We start from the raw sequence: 23,342 nt of genomic DNA on the forward strand, positions 1-23,342 counted from the left end.
CTTCATCACTGTCTTGTAGATTATTGGCTGTAATATTACAAAAACTATTAACTGCAATACATAATGTCAAACAGACTGCTATATATATATATATATATATATATATATATATATATATATATATATATATATATATATATATATATTCATTTCCCTTATTTAAATGTTCAAAAACGGCACGTTTTATTTAAAGAACAAATAAAAAACCTGTTATTTATACATAATTTGGTTACTTTCTTCTAAAAACTTATGAAGTGAGGCCTTCTGGGAAGTCAGCAGCAACGGCACGGTTAGCAGCATAATGTTCATATTCAAACAAAAAAACGGTGCTGAGAAGAGGAAGGATCGGAGAGAACAGGGTGAGTTTACGGCAGAACTGACGAAATTAGTCGTAATTTACTCACTATGCATTAAGTCCATCGAGTGATAGCAGCTGGAGGCTAACGTTAGCTGGGTTGGCTTTACACTCAACAGGGAACAGCGGAGCAGGAATTTGGACTTGAGCAGTGATGTTAATGACTTTGCTGAGTGAAGGCCCAGATTAACTTCTCATGGGTGAGTACAGGTTTCTCTTTTTATGGTGTGGGATCAAGGATTTAAATCTATAGCAGTGTAACTGTTCCCTCTCATATGTTAATGTGCAGCTACTGTGATCTGTGTGTGTGATAACATGTGGCCGCTGTGTCACTGAAGATGAATGATGAGTTCAATCAGTGGAAGTGATCGTGTGAACAGGTGCCGTCTCATTCATACTGTGTAGACCTGTAATGAGTTGTGCTTTTCTTGATGGTCATGTGTTTATGCTTACCAACACACTGTGTGAGCTAGCTTTGTGTTCATATTGTAGCCTATACTGTATAAATATAGAAAAACAATAAACAGGACAGGAGACGAGATAGCGTGTCCAGCAGCAACTCCGCTGCACTTTATTCCTCCAGACCGAGAGACACACCCTCACAACATCAGCGGTAAACCCTGCGAACTTCCCCCCTACGGCAACTCAGAGGGACACACCTCCTTTTCACACATAAACACAGAACAGTCTGTTACACACATCCCCCCCTCAATAAGAAACGTCCACGTTTCACCTGAAACAGAACCAGGGACAAAACAAAACACAACCTGTAAAAAAAAAATTAAAACACATGGGAAGAATACCCCCACAAATTCCTATTACCTGTAATCCCAACAGGACCGCAATATAGTCAATACAAATAATCCAGAATATACATTAACGTACCTGGACTGTAAATCTTCTAAGCAGTGGTTAAGTTTAAACAATACTGTCACCCTGTAACAAGTGATCCAAACATATAACCAATAATGCCAAACATTTATGCAACACCTTGAGGCTATACACATGAAACCTAGCCTGAAGTAAAATTAACAAAAAACTTTTTTTTCTTTTTTTTTTTCTTAAACCAGCAAGCTTTCACTGCATTGCCTAGCCCAGTACACAGTATCTTCAATACATGACAAAGTCCTGCAAATGGGACGGCGGTCGCACCACTCGTCCCCTGCGAGACTGTCCGGACCTGAGCTCTGGCGAGTTCCCCCACAGTCCATTGTCCAACTCACCAGCCTGAGGCTGATTCCTGCTTTGTGGGAGCCGGTGAACTGGTGAAGACTCGACCACAGGAGGAGACATAACGGCAACAGAAGTGGCAGGAACAGTCTGTGCAGGCAATGGCAGGATGTACGGTTTCAGTCTGTCATGATGAACCACTTGAGCCCGCTCCATTGGGTCAAGAGGGTTGATGATGCGATATGTTAATGCAGCCTCTCCACCAGAAACCAGCACTTGCAGGACCCGATATGGGCCCTTCCAGTGTGGTGCCAGCTTCATACGGCTTTCCGTGGGGTTGTTCAGCCACACCAGCACACCTACACCACAGGAACGGTGGCAGCTACTCTCGTCATAGTACAGTTTCTGTCTCTCATGAGCCTCTGCAGAGTTAAGCCTGGCTGTGCTGAAGGTTGACTCCAGCCGCTCTGCAATGGTGGATGCATACTCCATCTGGGATCCAGTGTCTTGGGAGTCCAGAGCACTAGCAGGCACCAGCACGTCAGCAGGAACCCGGGCCTCACGTCCATGCATGAGGTAGAAGGGGGTGAACCGAGTGCTGGCATGTTTAAAGGTGTTATATGCAAAGGCGACTTGCTTCACATAAGCGTCCCATTCACCCCCATAAGAAAGCAACATCTTCGCCAGCTGATCGATCAAAGTCCGGTTGTGACACTCCACCATGCCATCAGATTTGGGATTATAGGCAGTGGTGCATGTCTTCTTAATCCCTAGCCACTGACAGAGGCTCTGAATCACCTCTGCTTCGAACTGACGGCCCTGATCACTGTGCAGGATTTCCGGGACACCATGCACTAATACATAATCCTCAAAAAGGCAGCGTCCGACTGAGTGCGCTGTCTGATTCGGTAAAGCATACAGGGAAACAAATTTAGTAAAGCAGTCCTCCACAACTAAGATGTACCTGTTCCCCCGAGACGTCATGGATGTCCAGGATGTCTGCGGCCACCCTCTGCAGAGGACGGCCAACTTGGGACCCCCCCATGGGAGCCCTCGGCCCTGGGATGGGGGTCCTGCGAGTCTGACAGGCCCTGCATTGCTCACACCACTGTCTTATGTCTCTCAACATGAAAGGCCAGTAGCAGGATTGCCTGGCCTTTTCCCACACACGCTCAGCAGAAAAGTGTGCAGCAGCTGGCCCCCCATGCAACTGCTGAAGGAGCTCCAGCACCATGGCTGCAGGAACAACAGCCTGAATTCGCTTCTCTCCCATGGTTTCAGGCAACGCCGTGCGGCACAGCAGTCCCTCAATCACCAACAGACGGTGAAACTCAGTCCATAGCTTCCTCAAGCTGGCAGAGGAACCTCTGGGGAGTCTACGAGGCCGCTGCACCATGCCCTGCTCCAACCAAGTCAACACAGTTCTAATGTCAGGGTCTTCACGCTGTAGTGACTGCAATTCAGCTCCACTACCACAGAGTGAATAGACAGGAACCGGCTCCGATTGTGCCCCGTCCGCAGGTGGAGAGTGGTCAGATGCCTCCACTGAGGCCACGGTGTACAGTCCAGCTGAAGGAGCATTTTGCTTGACTGGGTCAGGGGACACGGGCCGGCAGGACAGAGCGTCAGCATTTTTGGGTCCAACTCCAGCACCCACCTACTCCTCCGTCCAGTAGGGTTATTATCAATAGCCATGCGCCTGAGGCCCAGCAGAGGGCGATGGTCAGTGATGATGGAGAATGTAGATAGTCCCACATAGTGTTTGAACTCACGCACTGCCCACACCACGGCCCATAACTCCCTGTCGAAGGTGGACCATCTCTTCTGTGTGTGTGTGAGGGCCTGGCTGGCGTAGGCTATCACCTTCTCACAACCCTCTTCGTCCTGCGCCAGCACTGCCCCAACAGAGTCTTTAGAGGCGTTGGTGTACACCTTGAAAGGAAATGCAAAGTTAGGTAGCGTCACCACCGGAGAGGATGTAAGCACTTGCTTGAGGTAGGTGAATGCCGCCTCACACTCAGCCTACCACTCAAAGGGCACATTCTTCCCTGCCAGCCAGTTCAGTGGTGCAGCGTTTTGGGAGAAACCAAGCACAAATCTCCTATAATAGGAGCATAGACCCACGAAGGCCCTGACCTCTGACGGGGTGCGGGGGGTTGGCCAAGTTCTCACCTTGTCAGTGTTCCGTGGGTCTGGCTGGAGACCATCCCTGGAGACCACATGGCCCAGGAACACAACATGGTCCCTGGCAAGGTGGCATTTCCTGGGATTCAACTTAAGGCCCACACGTACCACTGTACCACAGGTACAGTTACAGCGTCCTCCCGAGGGCAAGCAAAACCTGCGGCCCCTCATGTCAGTATTCCATGCCCTCAGTCTCTGATTTTCCTCATAAAGTTCTTTCATTTCCACTCTCATGGTGTGCATGTCCTCTGTTAGCTTCTCAACAGCTCACTGAAGACCCTCAGAGACCGACACAGACTGTACAGATGGGCTCCCACCACCGTAGACAGCAGCAGCAGTACCCACATAGTCTCTCTGTAGGGCCACTCTGGCATTTTCACATCGCTCCGCCACATGCAAAGCCTCCTCCAGGTCCGTGGCGCCAATCTCCAGACACTTGGCTTTCAACGCCAGGTCAAGACCAGCCAGGAAGCGCCGAAACTTTTCCTCCCTCTGTGCAACATCACCATAATCCGGAAATGCCGGCTCACATCAGCAGAGTACACCTCCAGGTGACGGCCACCTCCAACTGCCTCGCCCAGCTGAGGAAACTCTGGCTCCCGTCACCAGTGAAAGGAGCAGGCAGGTCGATTTTAACATTTCCGCCCGGTGAGTATCTGCCAAGCATGCTCGAACCAGGTTTAAAAGGGTCCTCGTCCGCACGCCACATGTCGACAACGTAGCGCACGTCTTCCAAGCACCGCGCGAGGTTAGCCAGCTAGCTATACTGGGGCAGCTAAGCTAATAAACACAGACACGGCGCCGCAACAGACTAAACGCACAACGAAACACAAACAGCGGTTTACAGAAGAACACCGCTGCCATCAATGTAGCCGAGCGTTCTGGGTTCGCCTATACTGTATGAATATAGAAAAACAATAAACAGGACAGGAGACGAGACAGCGTGTCCAGCAGCAACTCCACTGCACTTTATTCCTCCAGACCAAGAGACACACCCTCACAACATCAGTGGTAAAGCCCATGAACTTCCCCCCGACAGCAACTCAGAGGGACACACCTTTTCACACATAAACACAGAACAGTCTGTGTATGTTGGCTGGTGAAAGCTATTTTGGGTGTTTGATAGCTGCTGTGGTGGTTTGAGTCCAGAGCAGGTTGTTGAATTAGAGCTGATAAATGTGGAGAGACGCCCTGATTTTAAAGTGGCTGTTGGTATAGTGGTGGAGCTGTGTATGCAGATCCCCTCAGCAGCATATGATCTCCAGTGGTATGCCATTCATGTTTCATCAGCACATACCGTTTCCCAACGGCGGGTGCGGCTGTCAGACTGTCATCGCCCCCATGAGTATGTGTGAACATAGTAAAATAATTTCTCAGCTAAAATAGCCTTTGTTAGCCGAGCCATCGTGGCAAGTCTGACAAGTGATATTCACAGCCAGTCCACCAAATTGTAAAAGTGTATTATTTTTGGGATGTTTAATTTATCTGTAGAACACATCACACATTACATCATGTAAAACTCCACGTCACAGAGCATAACCAGGCATAGAATGACATCTTATTTACTATTTACCATAAATACTTGGCATTGGAGCACACTGGTGTCCTATTGCTCATCAGAGCCAGTATAAAGGCTGGGAGCTGAGGTGTGCCGGTGCCAGTAGGCCAGGTGGGAGCGTGAAGGCTGTGTGTGTATATGAGATGGTGTTAACGTGTTACTCCCTGTGGCTGGGAGGGTGATTTCATTTTAACTTAGAGTTTTTTGATTGTTTTCTTTGTTTTCAACCGTTTCCTGGAGCTTGTTTTCTTTTTTTTGTTAAAGGATCTTGGTTTACCTTATTTACTTTATAATAAACTATCTTATTTGCCATCCTTCCATGCTTAGCAGGGTGATGAGCATTGTGGATCTGTATCATCTAATTTAAAAAAGATGGCCTCTAATTGCATGCCTGGTAGGTGTCACGGATTTCTCTTTCTTGTTTGCAGAGGCCGAGGGCACGTTACTTCCTATTGCCTCATCCCCGTCCCTCTTCTGCTGGTGTTTGCAGGTAGGCTAGTGGTGGCTGCGCTGTCAGTTTGCGTGTTTAGTTTGACAGTAAATAAGACTGTTGTTTTTGTTGAAGGGCCAGATTGGGTTCCGCGGGTCTGGTGAGCTCTGCACGATTACTGCCGGTGGGTCCTCTGGTTCATGCACTTCCCTGTCTAGGGAATTGTTGTACTTTTGGGGACCGATTTGGGGAATTTATATGTGTGTATATTTTGTTGTGTGCGTCCACTCGCCTTATGTGAGTGTCCGCATGTAATTAAGCTTAGATGATTGTTTATTTGATTTTGTTTTGTTCTGTGGGAATTTAAGTTGCCTGCAACTTGCAATTAGTAATGTCGGTTGCCTGTATTAATTGTACGTTTATTGTGGTTACTTTTAGCAGGTTGCACATAATTGTTGTCTGTCCAATTATGATTCAGTTTGTTTTGTAGTGATTTCTTTATTTATCTAGTTATTTCCTTTTTTTGTGCGGTTAGGTTTGATTTTGTTTATTTATTTTTTTATTTGTTTCTATACCTTCAATTGTGTTTGTGTCCTTTCAGAGGTCAAGACTACGGTGGTGGACGTTGTGGATGTGGTGTCCCCGGTGGCAGTGTCTCTTCCCTGTGTGCTGTGTGTGTGTTTTCACCCCAGGTTGATTTTCACTATTGTGTGCGTTTCACGAGTGTTTGGGGTGACTTTCCTGGGACCCCCTTTTACTCCTTGGACCCATCTCCCTACTGGTAGGCCTCCACCCTGACTGGTCTCCTTTCTTTCCCTTGCAACATCAGTGTGGATGCAATTTGATCCCTTTTATTATTTGATATGTTTAATTAAATAATTCTGTAACTGTATCTTGTCTCTGCCCCGTTGTATGACAGACCTGAGTGCCTTAAAGATTGTAAGAGTTCCCTGGGTGAAATTCCCCGGGTGGCGTTGTCTGGCAACACTGAGCTAAGGTTAGAGTGTATCAATTGGTTAACATAAAACCCTGGTTGCCACACCTGGTTTCCTTTCTCCCCGGTTCATTTATTCTGTTAGTTTCCCACTCCCCTGGATCACTCAGGGACATACCATTTGGGAGCTCGTCCGGGATCAGAGAAAGATTAGGAGGCTAGTGTAAGATCCAAGTAAGTCGTTTTCTTTGTGCTTTAGTCTCTCGTGGCTACTGCGATAATTGAGCAGCTTTCTCAGTTAAGTAGTTGAGTGTCCAGCTGGGCTGCTTCAGTCCTTCCGTCAGGCACTCTTTTGTTATTTTGCTTTTCTTATTTTTGGAGTAATCCTGGGCTGGGAAGCAGTTCTCAGCAGTAGCTATGGCATCGTTTAGCTTAGCTCGGCAGCACATACGGCAATCAGTTATTCCATAGCCTGAAAGCTGTTCTTCTATCACCCGGTGAGTATGGCATCTTTTGTTTGAGATGAGTTTGTGGCCAATCCCACACTGTGAAAAGCGACTTGCACAAGATTGCGGAGTTTTATGGAGTTCCGGTGCCTAGCAGTCTTGCTATAAGTTAGCTGAAAGCAGCTCTTGAAACTGCTTTGGTAAGCAAGAGGATTTTTAGTTTGCTGGCGTCTGTGGAGTCTCCAGGATTGGAGGCCACAGTATACCCATGTGAGGACTGCCCTGTCCCACAGTGGAAGAGGCGACTGAACAGCAAGCTGTTGGCTTTGCACCAGGTGTGCAGCCTAGCCAAAAGATGTGTGGGCCATTCTGCTGCAGTGTTAATTGACTGGTAGGACTCAGGAGGCATGTTCTTCTCTGTCAGTTAAAGATAGCCTAGTGTATGAGATGCTTCAAGGTGCGATTTTACAAGCCTATGACTTGGTGCCAGAGGCTTATAGACAGTGTTTTAGAGATCTTACGAAGACATCTAGTCAGACCTACATCGACTTCGCTAGAGAAAAGGCGATCCTTTTCAACTGGTGGTGCTCAGCATGCAAGGTGAAAGACATGGCCTCTATGTGTGAGCTAGTATTGGTGGAGGATGTTTAAAGCTATGTTCCTGAGTGCACTGTAGTGTATCTTAATGAACAGAAAGTGACTACTCTGCAGCGGGCTGCTACCCTTGCAGAAGAATTTGCCCTAATACATAAGAGTGGTTTTGTTAGGCAAGACCCCTCTTCCTGCAATGAATTGTCTCACAGGGCCATTGATAAGCCCGTCCCGCTAGTTAGTGCTGCATCCTCAGGTCCCAAGGGGGAGAAACAGTGTTTCTTTTGCCATAAGCCTGGCCATCTGGTTGCAGATTGTGAAGCACTTAAGCATAAACAGCAGGCTCCAAAGCAGCATAAGGGTGTAGGGTTGGTCAAATCGGTGTCCCCTGTTGGCCAGACCACCACATCGAAAGAGCCTGATGCCTGTTTTAAGCCTTTTATCTTCACTGGTTTTGTGTCACTCACAGGAAAGGCTGAGGATCAGCAGCAAGTCACTGTGTTGCGAGACACTGGGGGCTCTCAATCTCTTATTCTCTGTGGTCAGAGGTATTGAGATGGGTTTTGTGCCTGCACCCCTACATCGTATCCATATATAGTGTGCTCTGGTCTCTGGTTTCTTCCCAGTAGCAGTCCACTCATGTTTTCCAGTTGATGGTGTCGACTTCATCATTAGAAACGACATAGCTGGGGGTAAAGTCTATCCTGTTCCTGAAATGGTTGATGCCCCCATCCCTGCGTCTGAACAAGATGACCTGGCCTGCAGTCATCTTACCATCGCCTACCATCCTGAGTTATGTTTTGACAAAAGCTCAGGCCCATAAGCAGGCTCAGGATGTTGCCCTGTCCGACTCCCTATTTGCCTCTGTTTTTTCGGAAAATAAGTTGCCACCTGCTGGGGAGTTAGTGAAGTGGCTCAGAAGTGCGATCCATCTTTGGCCATATATTTCGCTGCTGCTGCTGAGGGCGCTAGTGAGTGTAATAAAAATTAGTCGTTCATGGTTGATGACGGTGTGTTAATGCGAAAGTGGAACCCCCATTCAGGTGGTGCAGCCGGTGAGGATCGTGGCCTGGTGCATCAGATAGTGTGCCTAAATTTGTGCAAAACTGACAAAGGAACCAATTTTCTGTCAAAGACCTGAAAACAAACTTTGCAGGCTTTAGGTGTGTCTCATTCTGTGTCCAGCACCTACCATCCTGAGTTACAAGGTGCACTTGAGCGCTGGCATAAGACCTTAAAGTCAATGTTGAGGAAATACTGTCATGACACAGGGAAACAGGAGTCCCTTGGGTTCAGCCTAGCTGAACTGGTGTTTGGTGGAAATGTGCGTGGCCCACTGAAGGTGCTAAAGGAGCAGGTGCTGGCTGACTCCTCTTCAAAAACTAATGTGCAGGATTTTGCGTCACGGTGTAAGGAGCATTTGCATCGTGCGACCTTGTTGGCGAAGGAGGCCCTCACCTCTTCTCAGGTCAGCATGAAGAAGCGGTATGACAGGAAAGCAGTTGTGCGTCAGTTCCAGCCTGGTGATACATTTTTGGTCTTATTGCCTGTAAATGGCAGTTAATCTTGTTTATGATAAGTTATGCAGTTATGCCACTTTACTTTTGTACTTTTATTTTGAAGAGCACCACTCTTGTTTTGTTGCTTCCTGTCATCGAAGACACTAGATTTCCCGCTCCCGTCTCAGCAAAAAACAACATGCTCACGATACTAAAGAACTGGTAAAATATGCAAACAAACTATTAACATGTCGTATCTTGTGTTGACAGTTGTGAAAGGTTATTTTATCGTGGTTCGCTCCGTGTTTTGTGTTATTGTATTTCTCATGTAAGGACTGTTACTGCGAGGTGTGTGTGTGAGGAAGACAGGCTGCTAGCAGGCTGAGCTCAAACTTAGCGCCCTTGGAAGCAGAAGGAGGTAGGAGGAGGCTAATGGTGTACTCGTAAAAGAGTGGTTCATTTTATTTATCTTTTCTATTGGATGGTGAAATCTGGTACTATGGCATTTGTATTTCTGTTATTTTTCATAGTATTCACGGTGTCAGAAGGTGTCAAATGCCAGTGGTGAAAAGAGGAGAGAATTAAAGTAACACCAGTCGAAGCTCTCTGCATCTTGTGTGGTAATTCCAAGTGGGCCACTACAGTGAAAACTCCTTTGATGCAAGAGACCTGCCATCCATACAGAGAAGCTGGCGCCATCTCATCTGAGATCCAGCTACCAACCTGTTACCAGCCAGCTGACTCCACTCGCATCCACATCCTGCTCAGGCAAGATTAAAAAGGACAGCACACTAAAAGTACAACTACGGATGCTGAAAAAGAGACATTAAGCGTCAAGGAGCAAAATGGGACTATTTACACACACATACAAGCTTACAGCGTAACTAAAGTGTTAACATACTAACATATCACATTTAAGGTCAAAATAATTTGTGAGTTAGTTTCTATTGCATAACAGTTCTGAAATTGATTAATATTTCAAGACAAGTGGTACATGTGTTTAAGGAGTAATAATTCATGATATGTCTGTTTATGAAAAGGTTTAAAAGGTGAAGCTCTTTAGCTATTAATGTCTACAGTGCTCATTTATGACATTTTTGTTGTTACTGTTTTATGCTAAAAAATCCTGTTGAATGTCCATAATCTGTAAATGCTTGACATTAGTATTACTCTGTGGTAAAAGATAGCTACAGCTTATAAGTATAGATTCAAGCATAGGACAATCAAGGGCTACAGTCAATTTAAAGCAGCATGCAAACAAAATGTCACTCCCAACAGAAGAAACAAACAATCCCACAGGCACACCACTCAGGTCTAGCTCACGTGAGAGAAAGCTAACAGAGAAAGGCCAAGAGAAGCATAACCAAGACATCAAAAAACGTGAAAGAACATTTAACAAAGCCTATGACTCTTGGAAGCTAGGAGCAAGGGAGACAAGGACAAAACTAAAAACCCTCTGCTCATTAGAAGACCTCAATAAATTACAGCAAGATATTGAAACAAAGCACGACGCCGTAAGACAGCAATATGAACCTATCCTACGTAACAGTAGCACCACATCTGAGATTGTCAACAAAATGGACGCCTGTGTTACGCTAACAAAGGAAATCTGTAGTCTCATAAGTAACCGTCTAGAGACTGTTAATGAAGATTATAATAATCAACTTGAGAAAGAAAGAGTAAGAGAAACGTTAAACAAAAATGAATATGGGTCTGTCTTTGGCCACACCAAGACTGAAACTACAAGCTCAGTAGCGTCATCAGAGAAATTGAGCAACCACTCTGGCTCAACCAGTACGCACAGCGGTAGAGTAGATGCAGAAGCAGAGCTTGCTGCTAAGCTGGAGCAATCAAAGGCCATAGAAGAAATTCAAGCACAGCAAGCACATCTTCACAAATTACAAAGTGAATGGAAACTCAAAGAGGCAAAAATGTTGTCAGAAATGAAACAAAGAGAAGTGGAAATGCAACAACAGTTGGAACAAGAGAGAGCAAAACTGCAACAGTTACAAGCAGAGAAAGAGGTTGCTATAGCAGCAGCTCGTGTGAGAGCATATGACAGTTTTGAAGATTTAGAGAACCACAACGAAGAAATTATCAACAAAACTAGCTCCGCTTGCTACAGAAAGCTGAAAACTGAACCTCAATTGAATCCAGACGTTGCATCATTCCAACCTTGCCAAGCAGCTTCTGAAATGACAATGACCCAGGAGTCTGTCAGTTTAGCACAAGCAATTGCTAGCTCATTAAGTATGAATCGCTTGCCAGTCCCTGAACCCACCACGTTCAGTGGTGACCCTTTAAGATTTTCAGATTGGAAAATGTCATTCATGACTCTTATTGACAGAAAACCACTCTCAGCAAGTGAGAAGATGTTCTATCTCAAAAATGATCTTGCTGGAGAAGCGCGAAAAGCTGTAGAAGGTTTCTTTTATCGAGATTCAGAGAATGCATACAATGGAGCGTGGAAAGTTTTACAGGACAGATATGGGAATCCGTTCATCATACAGAAAGCTTTCCATGATAAGCTCATGAAATGGCCAAAGATCAGCACAAACAACCCACTAGCACTACGAGAGTTTGCCGACTTCCTCCAAGGCTGCACTGAGGCAATCCCATATGTCAAAGGACTAGCTATCTTTAACAATTGTGAGGAAAACCACAAGTTACTCAAAAAACTGCCAGAATGGATTGTTCGAAAGTGGAGTCGAATTGTTGTAGATGAACTTGACACATCAGGCAGCTATCCAGATCTTGCATGCTTCACAGAGTTCCTGAGCAGAGAAGCACGGATAGCTTGTAACCCTATTGCTTCTCCACTGTTGATACATTTTAAACCTGTAGATGATAGAATCCCAAAGAGAGCCAAAGCCTTAAACACAAACACACAACCAAAGAGTTTCGCTCAAGAGAAGTATGAAACAAACAGATCATCAAAATCACCTTGCTTTGTCTGTAAAAGTGAAGCTCATGGCATTACAAAGTGTCCCACTTTCACAGCTAAGAGTGTTGAAGATAAAAAGGCATTTATCTATGAAAATCGGCTCTGCTTTGGATGTTTGAGAAAGGGTCATATGACTAAAGATTGTAAGAGGCGACACACGTGCAACACATGCAACCGTCGTCACCCAACCTGCTTGCACGAAGACAGGAAACAAAGACCTGTGGAAGCAATAACGAATAGCTCCACTTCTACAGAAGAACATGCAAGCCAGGAAACACACAAAGTCATGTCCCATACATCAACACAACGTGCATCTGCTACCTCAAGTATCGTCCCAGTCTTTGTGTCTTCAGTGCAAGAACCACACAGAGAAATACTCACATACGCAATACTAGACACACAAAGTGATTCAACATTTGTCTTAGAAGATGTACTTGATAAATTGAATGTGGATGTCCAACCAGTAAAACTGAAACTTAGTACTATGACAGCAATTGACACAATCATATCGAGTAAGAGTGTTCATGGTCTACAAGTTCGAGGACTCCACTCTGAGAGCCGCATTCAACTACAGCAGGCCTACAGCCGTGACTTTATCCCGGTGGATAAGTCTTATGTTCCAACAAAGGAAACAGCATTACTGTGGCCTCATCTCAGAAACTTGGCAGATAAGTTACCACCCCTCCAAGACTGTGATGTAGGGCTCCTAATCGGATACGACTGTCCAGCAGCACTAGCTCCTCGTGAAGTCATCTTAGGTGACAAAAACCAACCGTTCGCACAGAGATCAGAACTAGGATGGAGTATAATAGGCTCATCAAACCCCCACCTAGACAGACAAGGAAGTCAGAGCTTTGTGCATCGACTCACAGTAAAGGAACTGCCAGTTCCACCAGCGACAGATGTCCTAAAGGCCCTAGAATCAGACTTTATTGAGAGAACGTATGAGGATAAATATGTGTCTCAAGAAGATGTTCATTTCATACAGTTCCTCAGTAACCACATCACACAGAAAGAGGATGGGCATTATGAAATGCCTCTCCCTTTCAAAGGCAACAGTCCACCCAACCTGCCAAACAACAAGAAGCTAGCCACGGTTCGCCTACAGTGTCTCAAGAAAAAATTAAAGGCCAACAAACAATACTGTGATCAATACAAAACATTCATGGAGGAAACCATCAACAAAGGTGATGCAGAGCCTGCCCCTACGACATCCGAGGGACAGACAGAATGGTACCTGCCGCATCACGGCATCTATCACCCCAGAAAACCGGATAAGTTGAGAGTCGTTTTTGACTGTTCGGCCAAATTCCATGGAGTTTCTCTAAACGACACTCTGCTAACTGGTTCTGATCTAATCAATCCTCTGATAGGAGTACTTTGCAGATTCAGGAAGGAAGCTGTAGCCATCATCTGTGACATTGAAAGAATGTTTTATCAATTCTCTGTTACTCCAGAATCCAGAAATTATCTGAAGTTCCTCTGGTGGAAAGGTGGTGATTTGGAGAAGGAACCACAGGAGTACAGGATGACGGTTCATCTCTTCGGAGCCGCTTCGTCCCCAGGATGCGCCAATTTTGGTTTGAAGCATCTAGCACAACAACACAAAGCTAACTATCCCACAGCATCAACATTCGTGGAGAAAATTTTTTACGTTGATGACGGTTTAGTCAGCGTTTCATCAGTCGAGGAAGCCAAGAAACTGATCACTGAGTCACAAGAGTTGTGCAAAAGAGGAGGCCTACGCCTTCACAAATTCAACTCAAATGAAGAAGCAGCACTGTCTTGCTTAGATCCCTCTGAAAGAGCAGCAAACATTGAGCCTCTAGGTTTTGATCCAACCCCATCAGAACGTGCTCTCGGCATTCAATGGTCGCTAAAGGACGACACTTTCAGCTTTAACATCAGCTTGAAAGATCAGCCTTCAACTCGTCGTGGTTGTTTGTCTGTCATCTCCTCTCTCTACGATCCACTCGGATTCATTGCTCCATTCAGCTTAAATGGAAAACGTATCCTTCAAGAGCTTTGTCACAGAGGCATCGGATGGGATGACCCACTCCCAGAAGATGTAAAGCCACGGTGGGAGGAATGGATAAATGGTCTTATCAAGTTGAAAGAGGTCTCAATTCCAAGATGTTACCACCCACATGACTTTCATAACATTGTCAGTGTAGAGTTACACCATTTTTCAGATGCCAGCTGCGTAGGATATGGTGCATGTTCTTACCTCAGGTACAAAAATGACAAGGATGAAGTCCATTGCAGTCTCGTGATGGCAAAAGCAAGGGTCGCACCCTCAAGGGTCACAAGTATCCCGAGACTTGAACTCGCAGCAGCGGTGGTTTCTTTAAAAGTAAGCGTCATGTTAAAGGGTGAGCTTGACATGAAAATTGATCAAGAAATTTTCTGGACTGATTCGCAGGTTGTGCTTGGGTACATCAACATATACATTCCACATATTTGTTGCAAACCGTGTTCAGCTGATTAGAGATAATAGTAATCCCAGTCAGTGGTATTATGTGGAAATGTCACAAAACCCGGCAGATCACGCATCCCGAGGTCTTCATGCGTCAGACATTCACTCAACGAACTGGCTGCGAGGACCAAAGTTTCTCTGGGAGCGTGAATTACATCTAACACCCAGCACTTCAGCAGAATTGCTCGTCGGTGATCCTGAAGTCAAGACAATTCAGGTGCTTGCAACCAAAGCCGATAACTGCAACGACATCCTCCAGCATCTGAGTCAGTTTTCCTCATGGGCAACACTTGTAAAAGTGGTTGCAAGAATCAAGAGACTGAGTTCTAAACAAAAACAACATAGTGAACATGTGACTGTGGAGGAGCGTGAGAAGGCTGCTGAGGCAGTGATTAAAATCGTACAGCAGCAAGCCTTCCCCCATGAGATAAAGACACTTCAAGGTGAAAAAGACCTCCCAAACTCAAGCTCTCTCTTCAGTCTCGATCCCATCTGGTCTGAAGGACTTCTCCGTGTTGGTGGGAGATTAAAACATCTCTCTGCCACAAAATCAAGCACCCAATCATCTTACCAAACAACAGTCATATTACTAAGCTGATTGTGTCCCACTGCCACGCTAAGACATGCCATCAGGGTCGAAGCCAGACACAAATGGAGCTTAGGACAAATGGATTCTGGGTCATTGGTGGGAGCAAGCTGGTTGCTAAACTGATACACACCTGTGTGCTTTGCAGGAAACTTCGACGGCCAACAGAGAACCAACGGATGGCTGAACTCCCTAAAGAACGTCTTGAAGCCCCAGCACCTTTTACAAATAGCGGCATGGACTGTTTTGGCCTGTTCATTGTAAAGAAAGCCCGCAAAGAATACAAAAGATCTGGCCTGATTTTCACGTCTGTATTCAAGAGCTGTCCATATCGAGATGCTCGAAGATTTGTCAACAGACTCATTCATCAATGCATTGCGATGTTTTATCAGTCTCAGAGGAGCTGTCCGACAACTACACTGTGACCAAGGTTCTAACTTTGTTGGCCCCAGAAATGAGTTTAAGGAAGCACTTGCAACATCAAGCTACTGGAAATTTTCCTGTCTGAGAGGCAATGTGAATTTCTCTTCAACGCCCCCTCTGCCAGCCATGCAGGCGGTGTCTGGGAACGGCAAATTAGAACTGTTAGAAATGTGCTGAATGCAGCCTTCGCCCAGTGCTCAGGTCGACTTGATGACGCCTCTCTCAGGACACTGTTGTATGAGGCCATGGCAATCGTTAACAGTCGCCCATTAACAGTAGATGGGATCAGTGATCCTCATGCACTGGAACCTTTAACACCGAATCACCTCATCATGATGAAATCTAAAGTTGCTCTTCCTCCCCCTGGAGTATTCGTGAAGGAGGATTTGTACGCTACAAAGAGATGGAGAAGAGTTCAATATCTCATTGAACAATTCTGGGGTCGCTGGAAGAAGGAGTATTTGCTCAACATATCCACAAGACAGAAATGGCACTTACCTCAGCGCAACCTCAGAGCCAATGATATTGTCATCATTAAAGACGACAACCTCCCGAGAAATCATTGGCAACTAGGACAAGTGGTGGAGACTGTTCAAGACAGCGATGGCTTAGTCCGTCGAGTCAAAGTGCAAGTAGGAGAGCGAAAGCCTCAAAGAAAACAAGATCTCCCCTCCAAACCCTCAGTTATTGAGAGACCAATCCAAAAATGAGTGCTTCTTCTTGAAAATTGATTAGAACAAACCACAACAGTTATATGCACACTGCTTTAGTGATATGATGTGATACAAATCATTTGTATACCTCTGACAGTTCAATGTAAAGTAATTCATTTATTAGAATGAAGAAATCCTGTGCAATTCATTCGTTCTTTGTGTATTTGCTCATTCATTGTAGCAGGATTTGGTGGGAGTGTAAATGGCAGTTAATCTTGTTTATGATAAGTTATGCAGTTATGCCACTTTACTTTTGTACTTTTATTTTGAAGAGCACCACTCTTGTTTTGTTGCTTCCTGTCATCGAAGACACTAGATTTCCCGCTCCCGTCTCAGCAAAAAACAACATGCTCACGATGCTACAGAACTGGTAAAACATGCAAACAAACTATTAACATGTCGTATCTTGTGTTGACAGTTGTGAAAGGTTATTTTATCGTGGTTCGCTCCGTGTTTTGTGTTATTGTATTTCTCATGTAAGGACTGTTACTGCGAGGTGTGTGTGTGAGGAAGACAGGCTGCTAGCAGGCTGAGCTCAAACTTAGCGCCCTTGGAAGCAGAAGGAGGTAGGAGGAGGCTAATGGTGTACTCGTAAAAGAGTGGTTCATTTTATTTATCTTTTCTATTGGATGGTGAAATCTGGTACTATGGCATTTGTATTTCTGTTATTTTTCATAGTTTTCATGGTGTCAGAAGGTGTCAAATGCCAGTGGTGAAAAGAGGAGAGAATTAAAGTAACACCAGTCGAAGCTCTCTGCATCTTGTGTGGTAATTCCAAGTGGGCCGCTACATTGCCTATGCTATGGCGTTCTGCATGAGAAATGCGGCTGCCACCTTCCAGCACCTGATGCTCCTAGTGTAAGGAGATGTACCCAATTCTAATGTGTATCTTGATGATGTGGTGGTGTACTCTAGTGAGTGGGCAGAGCATGTTTCCACTTTTTTATTGATTTATTCTGTTACTTCCCCACTTCTCTGGATCACTGAGGGACGTAACAGTAACTTATGTATGTATCGATTGGTTACACCTGACATAGTTTTACTGTAAAAACACTGGTGTGAATCTACCTGGGTGGGGTCCTATATCTTTCAGGAGGGGGCACTATACTATACTTTTGGTAACTTTTCCACGGTTGCAGCATTTCACAGTCACAAAACCCTCAACTGTCGACATTTTTCATAGTTTCATTGGTTTTATCCAGCTATCAGTGTGACTAATCAACATGTGTTACCTTATCAGCAGCCAAATCACAACTCTCTTTGTTGTACTGAAAACATAATTTCAGTGGCCTACAATGTACTTATTGTGTTATTGTTATTTTCACAGATAATTCAGCTTCTGTCTAATGTGCATTGTGTTTGTAAATTGAAACATGAACTAGTAATGAATTGAAATAAGACTTTAATGTTCATTAACTCCAAAAATTAAGATGTTAAGATGTTTATTGCTAAATAATGTGCATTCATTGACTTTTCAATGTACAGTAGATTTTTTTTTCAGATCATTTATTTTTTGTTAATTATAAATAAAATTATAAAATAATGAAAGAGTGTTTTTCTTTTAAGATACTACGTTGACCAAAGCTTTACAAGATGTTTACTGAATGATCAGTCTGTGACAAAATGAGCACGTGACAATCTGTGAAATGAATAAATCAAGACTCAATGATTTCCTGTAAATGATGTAGCCTACTTAATACTCAACCCTTCACAATGATTACTCAATGGTGCTCCTACAATTTCTACAGTGAAGCGGCAACTGCTTCATATAATGTAAAATTTGTGTTTTTCTTTCTCCATTAATAAGAAAAAAATTATATTTCACATATTTTAAATATTCATTTAATATTTCTGAGTATGCATTAAATAGAATTATGAATATGCAGTCTTCAGATGTGTATCTTTATTCTTAATTATTGTGAAAAAGTGTTCAGTTCCAAATTGTATAAAGTGAGATTTCCATGTTATTTTTAATTGTAAAGCAGGTCTAGGTTTTTATTTTAATACTGTTACAGCGCTCAGTCTACAGAGAAATGTACACAGCCTGTTGACAAAAGTGTGCCATACAACGAGCCCTCGGGACTTCCTTAACTCTGTGATGTCACAACAAAGCAGTCACTGCCCTCAGCCATGCCCCAAGCATACAGTAAACACAATTTGTCATCATGGGCCAGGAAAGCAAACATTTCCTCCTCTTAGTCTCATATTCACAGCTTTTCCAAAGTGTCAGAGCAGAGATAGAATGAGCCAAATGAAGCCAAAACAAGGCTCAGATTGAAAAATACTTTAAGAAAAAGATTTCTCTCTGTGCTGTAGCAGGACCTTCTTAATTAAAGCTCAAAGACAAATGAACTAATGACATTTACAAAGATAAACATTTAAAGACATACTCCTTGTTTTTACATAGCGATGCGGTGTCTGCACAGCTAAATAAATTCAATAAATGAGATGCACAATGATGCTCTAGGACAATCAGTAACTGGACATCAAATGGAGGAGCAAGTTAACATATCATATACTGGTCAAGGGATAGGGTACACACTGCTGTATTTATAGATACTGTGTGCACAGTACAGCGGCGAATCCAATATGAATATATGAGATGAGGAGGGCGGATTGACATGTTAATCTGACTTCATTAGTGACATGTCAAATAATGAATCAAAAGAGCTTAAAATTTGTAAAATCACCTTGAAATATTTTCCCAGTAATTATCGTTCTAAAAGCGGATCGGAACCAGCTGTAAAAGAAAGCATAAACACATGGATTGAGCATTGAATTTGACCATCCAAGCCACTTAAATGTCTCAATTACAGGGACTGGTATCTTGCATCTGGACAAACGGTAAAAAGTGATAGAAAGAAAGAAAGGAGTCCAACACATCAGAAAAACCCCCATCACAACAGCCAGAGTTTTGGTGGCCTTTCTCTCCATCTTACTGACAGTTGCTCCAGACTTCATCATGCTCTGGATGCTGCGTGCCTGTCTCTGTGCCACTATCAAAATCTTCATATAGATGGTGACCATTGTGATAGCTGGGAGGTAAAATGAAAAAACAGCTCCCATAGCTATTGTATTTGTATCTGAAAATATAACACACCTTTTGTTAAATTGTCCTTGCTTCATTCTCGGCAATGTAACACAAATTGAAAGTAGAGCAGAAACAGTCCAGCTCACCAGAATCATGATCACAACAACACGGACATTTATTTTAATTCGGTACCACAGAGGCTGACACACTGCGTAATATCTGTCAACTGAAATAAAGCACAAGTTCAAAATAGAAGAAGTGCACAGCAAGACATCAAAGCTGCCTCGCACCTTACAGAGTAAATCTTCGAGATACCAATGTGAGCTTACAGAAAGTATCAAGCTAAAAGGCAAAACTAAAACCCCTACTAGAAGGTCAGTCACAGCCAGAGAGAAGATGAGGTAATTTGTAGGAGTGTGGAGCTGTTTGAAGTAAGCAATGGAGATTATTACAAGTAGGTTTCCACACATTATAAGAACTGATAAAGAGCCAACAAAAACACACAATAAATATGACGTGGTGACTGCAGTTATGTCAGGCACGTTTGCTGATTCATTACATTCAGGTTTATCCTCATCAACATCACTCCTGTTTCTAAAGAATTCAGGCTCCATGCATAAATGATCATTAAAACTGTGGTACCTGCATTTGCAATAACATTAAATTAAGACATATAAGCATAAAACAGACATAAATATTCACAACAGCATAAGGTTTTCTGTACTGCCCTGTATGTTTTACACCATGTAAGTGATGGTCCTGGTTTGTCCTTAGCCTGTGTAACAGTGAGCAGTATTTTAGGATTAGATTTAATATTCTGGGCCTAATTAGCATATTAAATTAATGGGAGGGGCATTTCATTTAGGTCAATACAATGTATGAGTAATCATACCACTTCTGTGAATGTGCATGTGTGTGTTTAATATCCAAAACCTACACGGTTTAAGAGTTTTAAACTATTGTGGATAAATGAATAACTGATGATTAATTCAAGAATGTATTTCAAATAAACTTCACACAGTTCACACAGGGGATGGGGGTGGTCATCTATTTTCTATTTTTCTATAATTGTTCCTTTATATATATATATATATATAATATGAATCATGCCAGCATACATTTAATGTACTAAGTCTCTTCATTGTACTACTCCCATTTTGGGTGGTAGAGCTTGCTAAAGTGATACCACTCCACAATGTACAATCTTCTCAATCTGCTATCCAGAGCATCCACCAAGTTTAACTGAGTATAAGTGGGTATAGCTAGTGGATGGATAGATGGGGGTTTAATGGACATCATTTGGGTGTCTACAAAATTTTAAGTGCTATATTGTTTTTTGTTTTTTTTCTTTTTGATGGCCTGTGTTGTGATGAGCATGTGACTAAATATTATGAGATTTGTATCTTGTAAACTACAGTGCACAAATAAAAGCTATTAACAACTCTTATGTCATCATTTATACATCAGAAATGCTGAAGGGCCAAGAAGTTTACAGCAGCTGGCAGTCATGCTTGGATCAGAGATGACTCAGAACTCAAGATAAATGTTACTAATATCAGGCTTTCCTCCCCCCTTATTTCAAACATTTTTGTCAGGAATTATCCATCAGATGTAGAACATTTGTGGTTGCAAAAGATTACAAAAACTATTAACTGCAATACATAATGTCAAACAGACTGCTATATTAGTGGCCTGTTGGCATATCAGAGCAGAAGAGCTGTACCAGAATGAAGTGGCTCACACTTACGGTTTTGAGTCATATACAACATCGTCAACAATATATTTATTTCCCTTATTTAAATGTTCAAAAACTGCACCTTTTATTTAAAAAAACTATTATTTTGACAAATCACTTATCTAATTTGGTTACTTTCTTCTAAAAACTTATGAAGTAAGGCTTTCTGGGAAATCAGCTTGCCAATGAGTTTGCTCCCTTGCTATAAAGTGTATCCGGAAAGTATTCACAGTGCTTCACTTTTTCCACATTTTGTTATGTTACAGCCTTATTCCAAATGGATTACATTCATTATTTACCTTAAAATTCTTCACACAATACCCCATAATGACAAAGTGAAAAAAGTTTGCTTGAAGTTTTTGCAAAATAAAAAACAAAACAAAAAATCACCTCTACATAGGTATTCAGAGCCTTTGCTCAATACTTTGTTGAAGCACCTTTGGCAGCAATTACAGCCTCAAGTCTTTTTGAGTATGATGATACAAGCTTGGCACGCCTATTTCTGGGCAGTTTCTCCCATTCTTCTTTGCAGAACCTCTCAAGCTCCATCAGGTTGGATGGGGAGCATCAGTGCACAGCCATTTTCAGATCTCTCCAGAGATGTTCAATTGGGTTCAAGTCTGGGCTCTGGCTGGGCCACTCAAGGACATTCACAGAGTTGTCCCGAAGCCACTCCTTTGTTATCTTGGCTGTGTACTTAGGGTCCTGTTGGAAGATGAACCTTCGCCCCAGTCCGAGGTCCAGAGCGCTCTGGAGCAGGTTATCATCAAGGATGTCTCTGCACATTACTGCATTCATCTTTCCCATGACCCTGACTAGTCTCCCTGTTCCTGCTGCCAAAAAACATCCCCACAGCATGATGCTGCCACCACCATGCTTCACTGGAGGGATGGTATTGGCCAGGTGATGAGCATTCAGGCCAAATAATTCAATCTTTGTTTCATCAGACCAGAGAATTTTGTTTCTCATGGTCTGAGAGTCCTTCAGGTGCCTTTTGGTCAAACTCCAGGCGGGCTGTCATGTGCCTTTTACTGAGGAGTGTCTCCGTCTGGCCACTCTACCATACAGGCCTGATTGGTGGAGTGCTGCAGAAATGGTTGTCCTTCTGGAAGGTTCCCCTCTCTCCACAGAGCAACGCTGGAGCACTGTCAGAGTGACCATCAGGTTCTTGATCACCTCCCTGACGAAGACCCTTCTGCCCCGATTGCTCAGATTGGCTGGGTGGCAAGCTCTAGGAAGAGTCCTGGTGGTTCCAAACTTCTTCTATTTACGGATGATGGAGGCCACTGTGCTCATTGGGACCTTCAATGCTGCAGAAATTTTTCTGTCCTCTTCCCCAGGTCTGTACCTCGATACAATCCTGTCTTGGAGGTCTAGAGACAATTCCTTGGACTTCGTGGCTTGGTTTGTGCTCTGACATGCACTGTCAACTATGGGACCTTATATAGACAGGTGTGTGCCTTTCCAAATCATGTCCAGTCAACTGAATTTACCACAGGCGGACTCCAATCAAGTTGTAGAAACATCTGAAGGATGATCAGTGGAAACAGGATGCACCTGAGCTCAATTTTGAGTGTCATGGCAAAGGCTGTGAATACTTATGTACATGTGATTTTTTTTGTTTTTTATTTTTAATATATTTGCAAAAAATTTCAAGCAAACTTTTTTCACTTTGTCATTATGGGGTATTGTGTGTAGAATTTTGAGGTAAAAAATGAATTTAATCCATTTTGGAATAAGACTGTAACATTACAAAATGTGGAAGAAGTGAGCAGTGATGTTAATGACTTTGCTGAGTGAAGGCCCAGATGAACTTCTCATGGGTGAGTACAGGTTTCTCTTTTTATGGTGTGGGATCAAGGATTTAAATCTATAGCAGTGTAACTGTTCCCTCTCATATGTTAATGTGCAGCTACTGTGATCTGTGTGTGTGATAACATGTGGCCGCTGTGTCACTGAAGATGAATGATGAGTTCAATCAATGTAAGTGATTGTGTGAACATTTCCTCTCATTCATACTGTGTAGATCTGAAATGATTTCTGCTTTTCTTGATGGTTATTTGTCCTACACTTACAAACACACTGTGTGAGCTAGCTTTGTGTGCATTTGTTTGCGTTGGCTGGCGAAGGCTATTTCGGATGTTTCATAGTAGCTGTGGTGGTTTGAACAAACAAACTTTGCAGGCTTTAGATGTGTCTCATTCAGTGTCCGGCGCCTACCATCCTGAGTTACAAGGTGCACTTGCATCAGACCTTAAAGTCAATGT

The 23,342-nt window shown here is 43.5% G+C and overlaps 2 protein-coding genes across 2 annotated transcripts in view; both read right to left on the reverse strand.

Moving 5' to 3' along the window:
• Nucleotides 1–4,280: 4,280 nt before the first annotated feature.
• Nucleotides 4,281–23,342, reverse strand: part of mep1a.1 (meprin A, alpha (PABA peptide hydrolase), tandem duplicate 1) — a 193,228-nt gene continuing 174,166 nt past the window's right edge. Inside the window, exon 14 of the mRNA XM_071478570.1 lies at nucleotides 4,281–4,290. The gene's annotated coding sequence lies outside the window, so the exon portion shown is untranslated. The remainder of the gene's footprint in view (nucleotides 4,291–23,342) is intronic.
• Nucleotides 16,401–19,954, reverse strand: LOC139622225 (trace amine-associated receptor 1-like). The gene is made up of 2 exons (XM_071479455.1): nucleotides 19,000–19,954; nucleotides 16,401–16,640 (listed from the first exon to the last, which is right to left on the reverse strand). Exons 1-2 carry the CDS (start codon nucleotides 19,952–19,954, stop codon nucleotides 16,519–16,521), a joined length of 1,077 nt encoding a protein of 358 aa, XP_071335556.1. The 3' UTR covers nucleotides 16,401–16,518.

This window comes from Trachinotus anak, unplaced genomic scaffold, assembly GCF_046630095.1.
Source record: "Trachinotus anak isolate AG129_WGS33_773 ecotype Australia unplaced genomic scaffold, CSIRO_AGI_Tana_v1 ptg000005l, whole genome shotgun sequence".
Taxonomy (NCBI): Eukaryota; Metazoa; Chordata; class Actinopteri; order Carangiformes; family Carangidae; genus Trachinotus; species Trachinotus anak.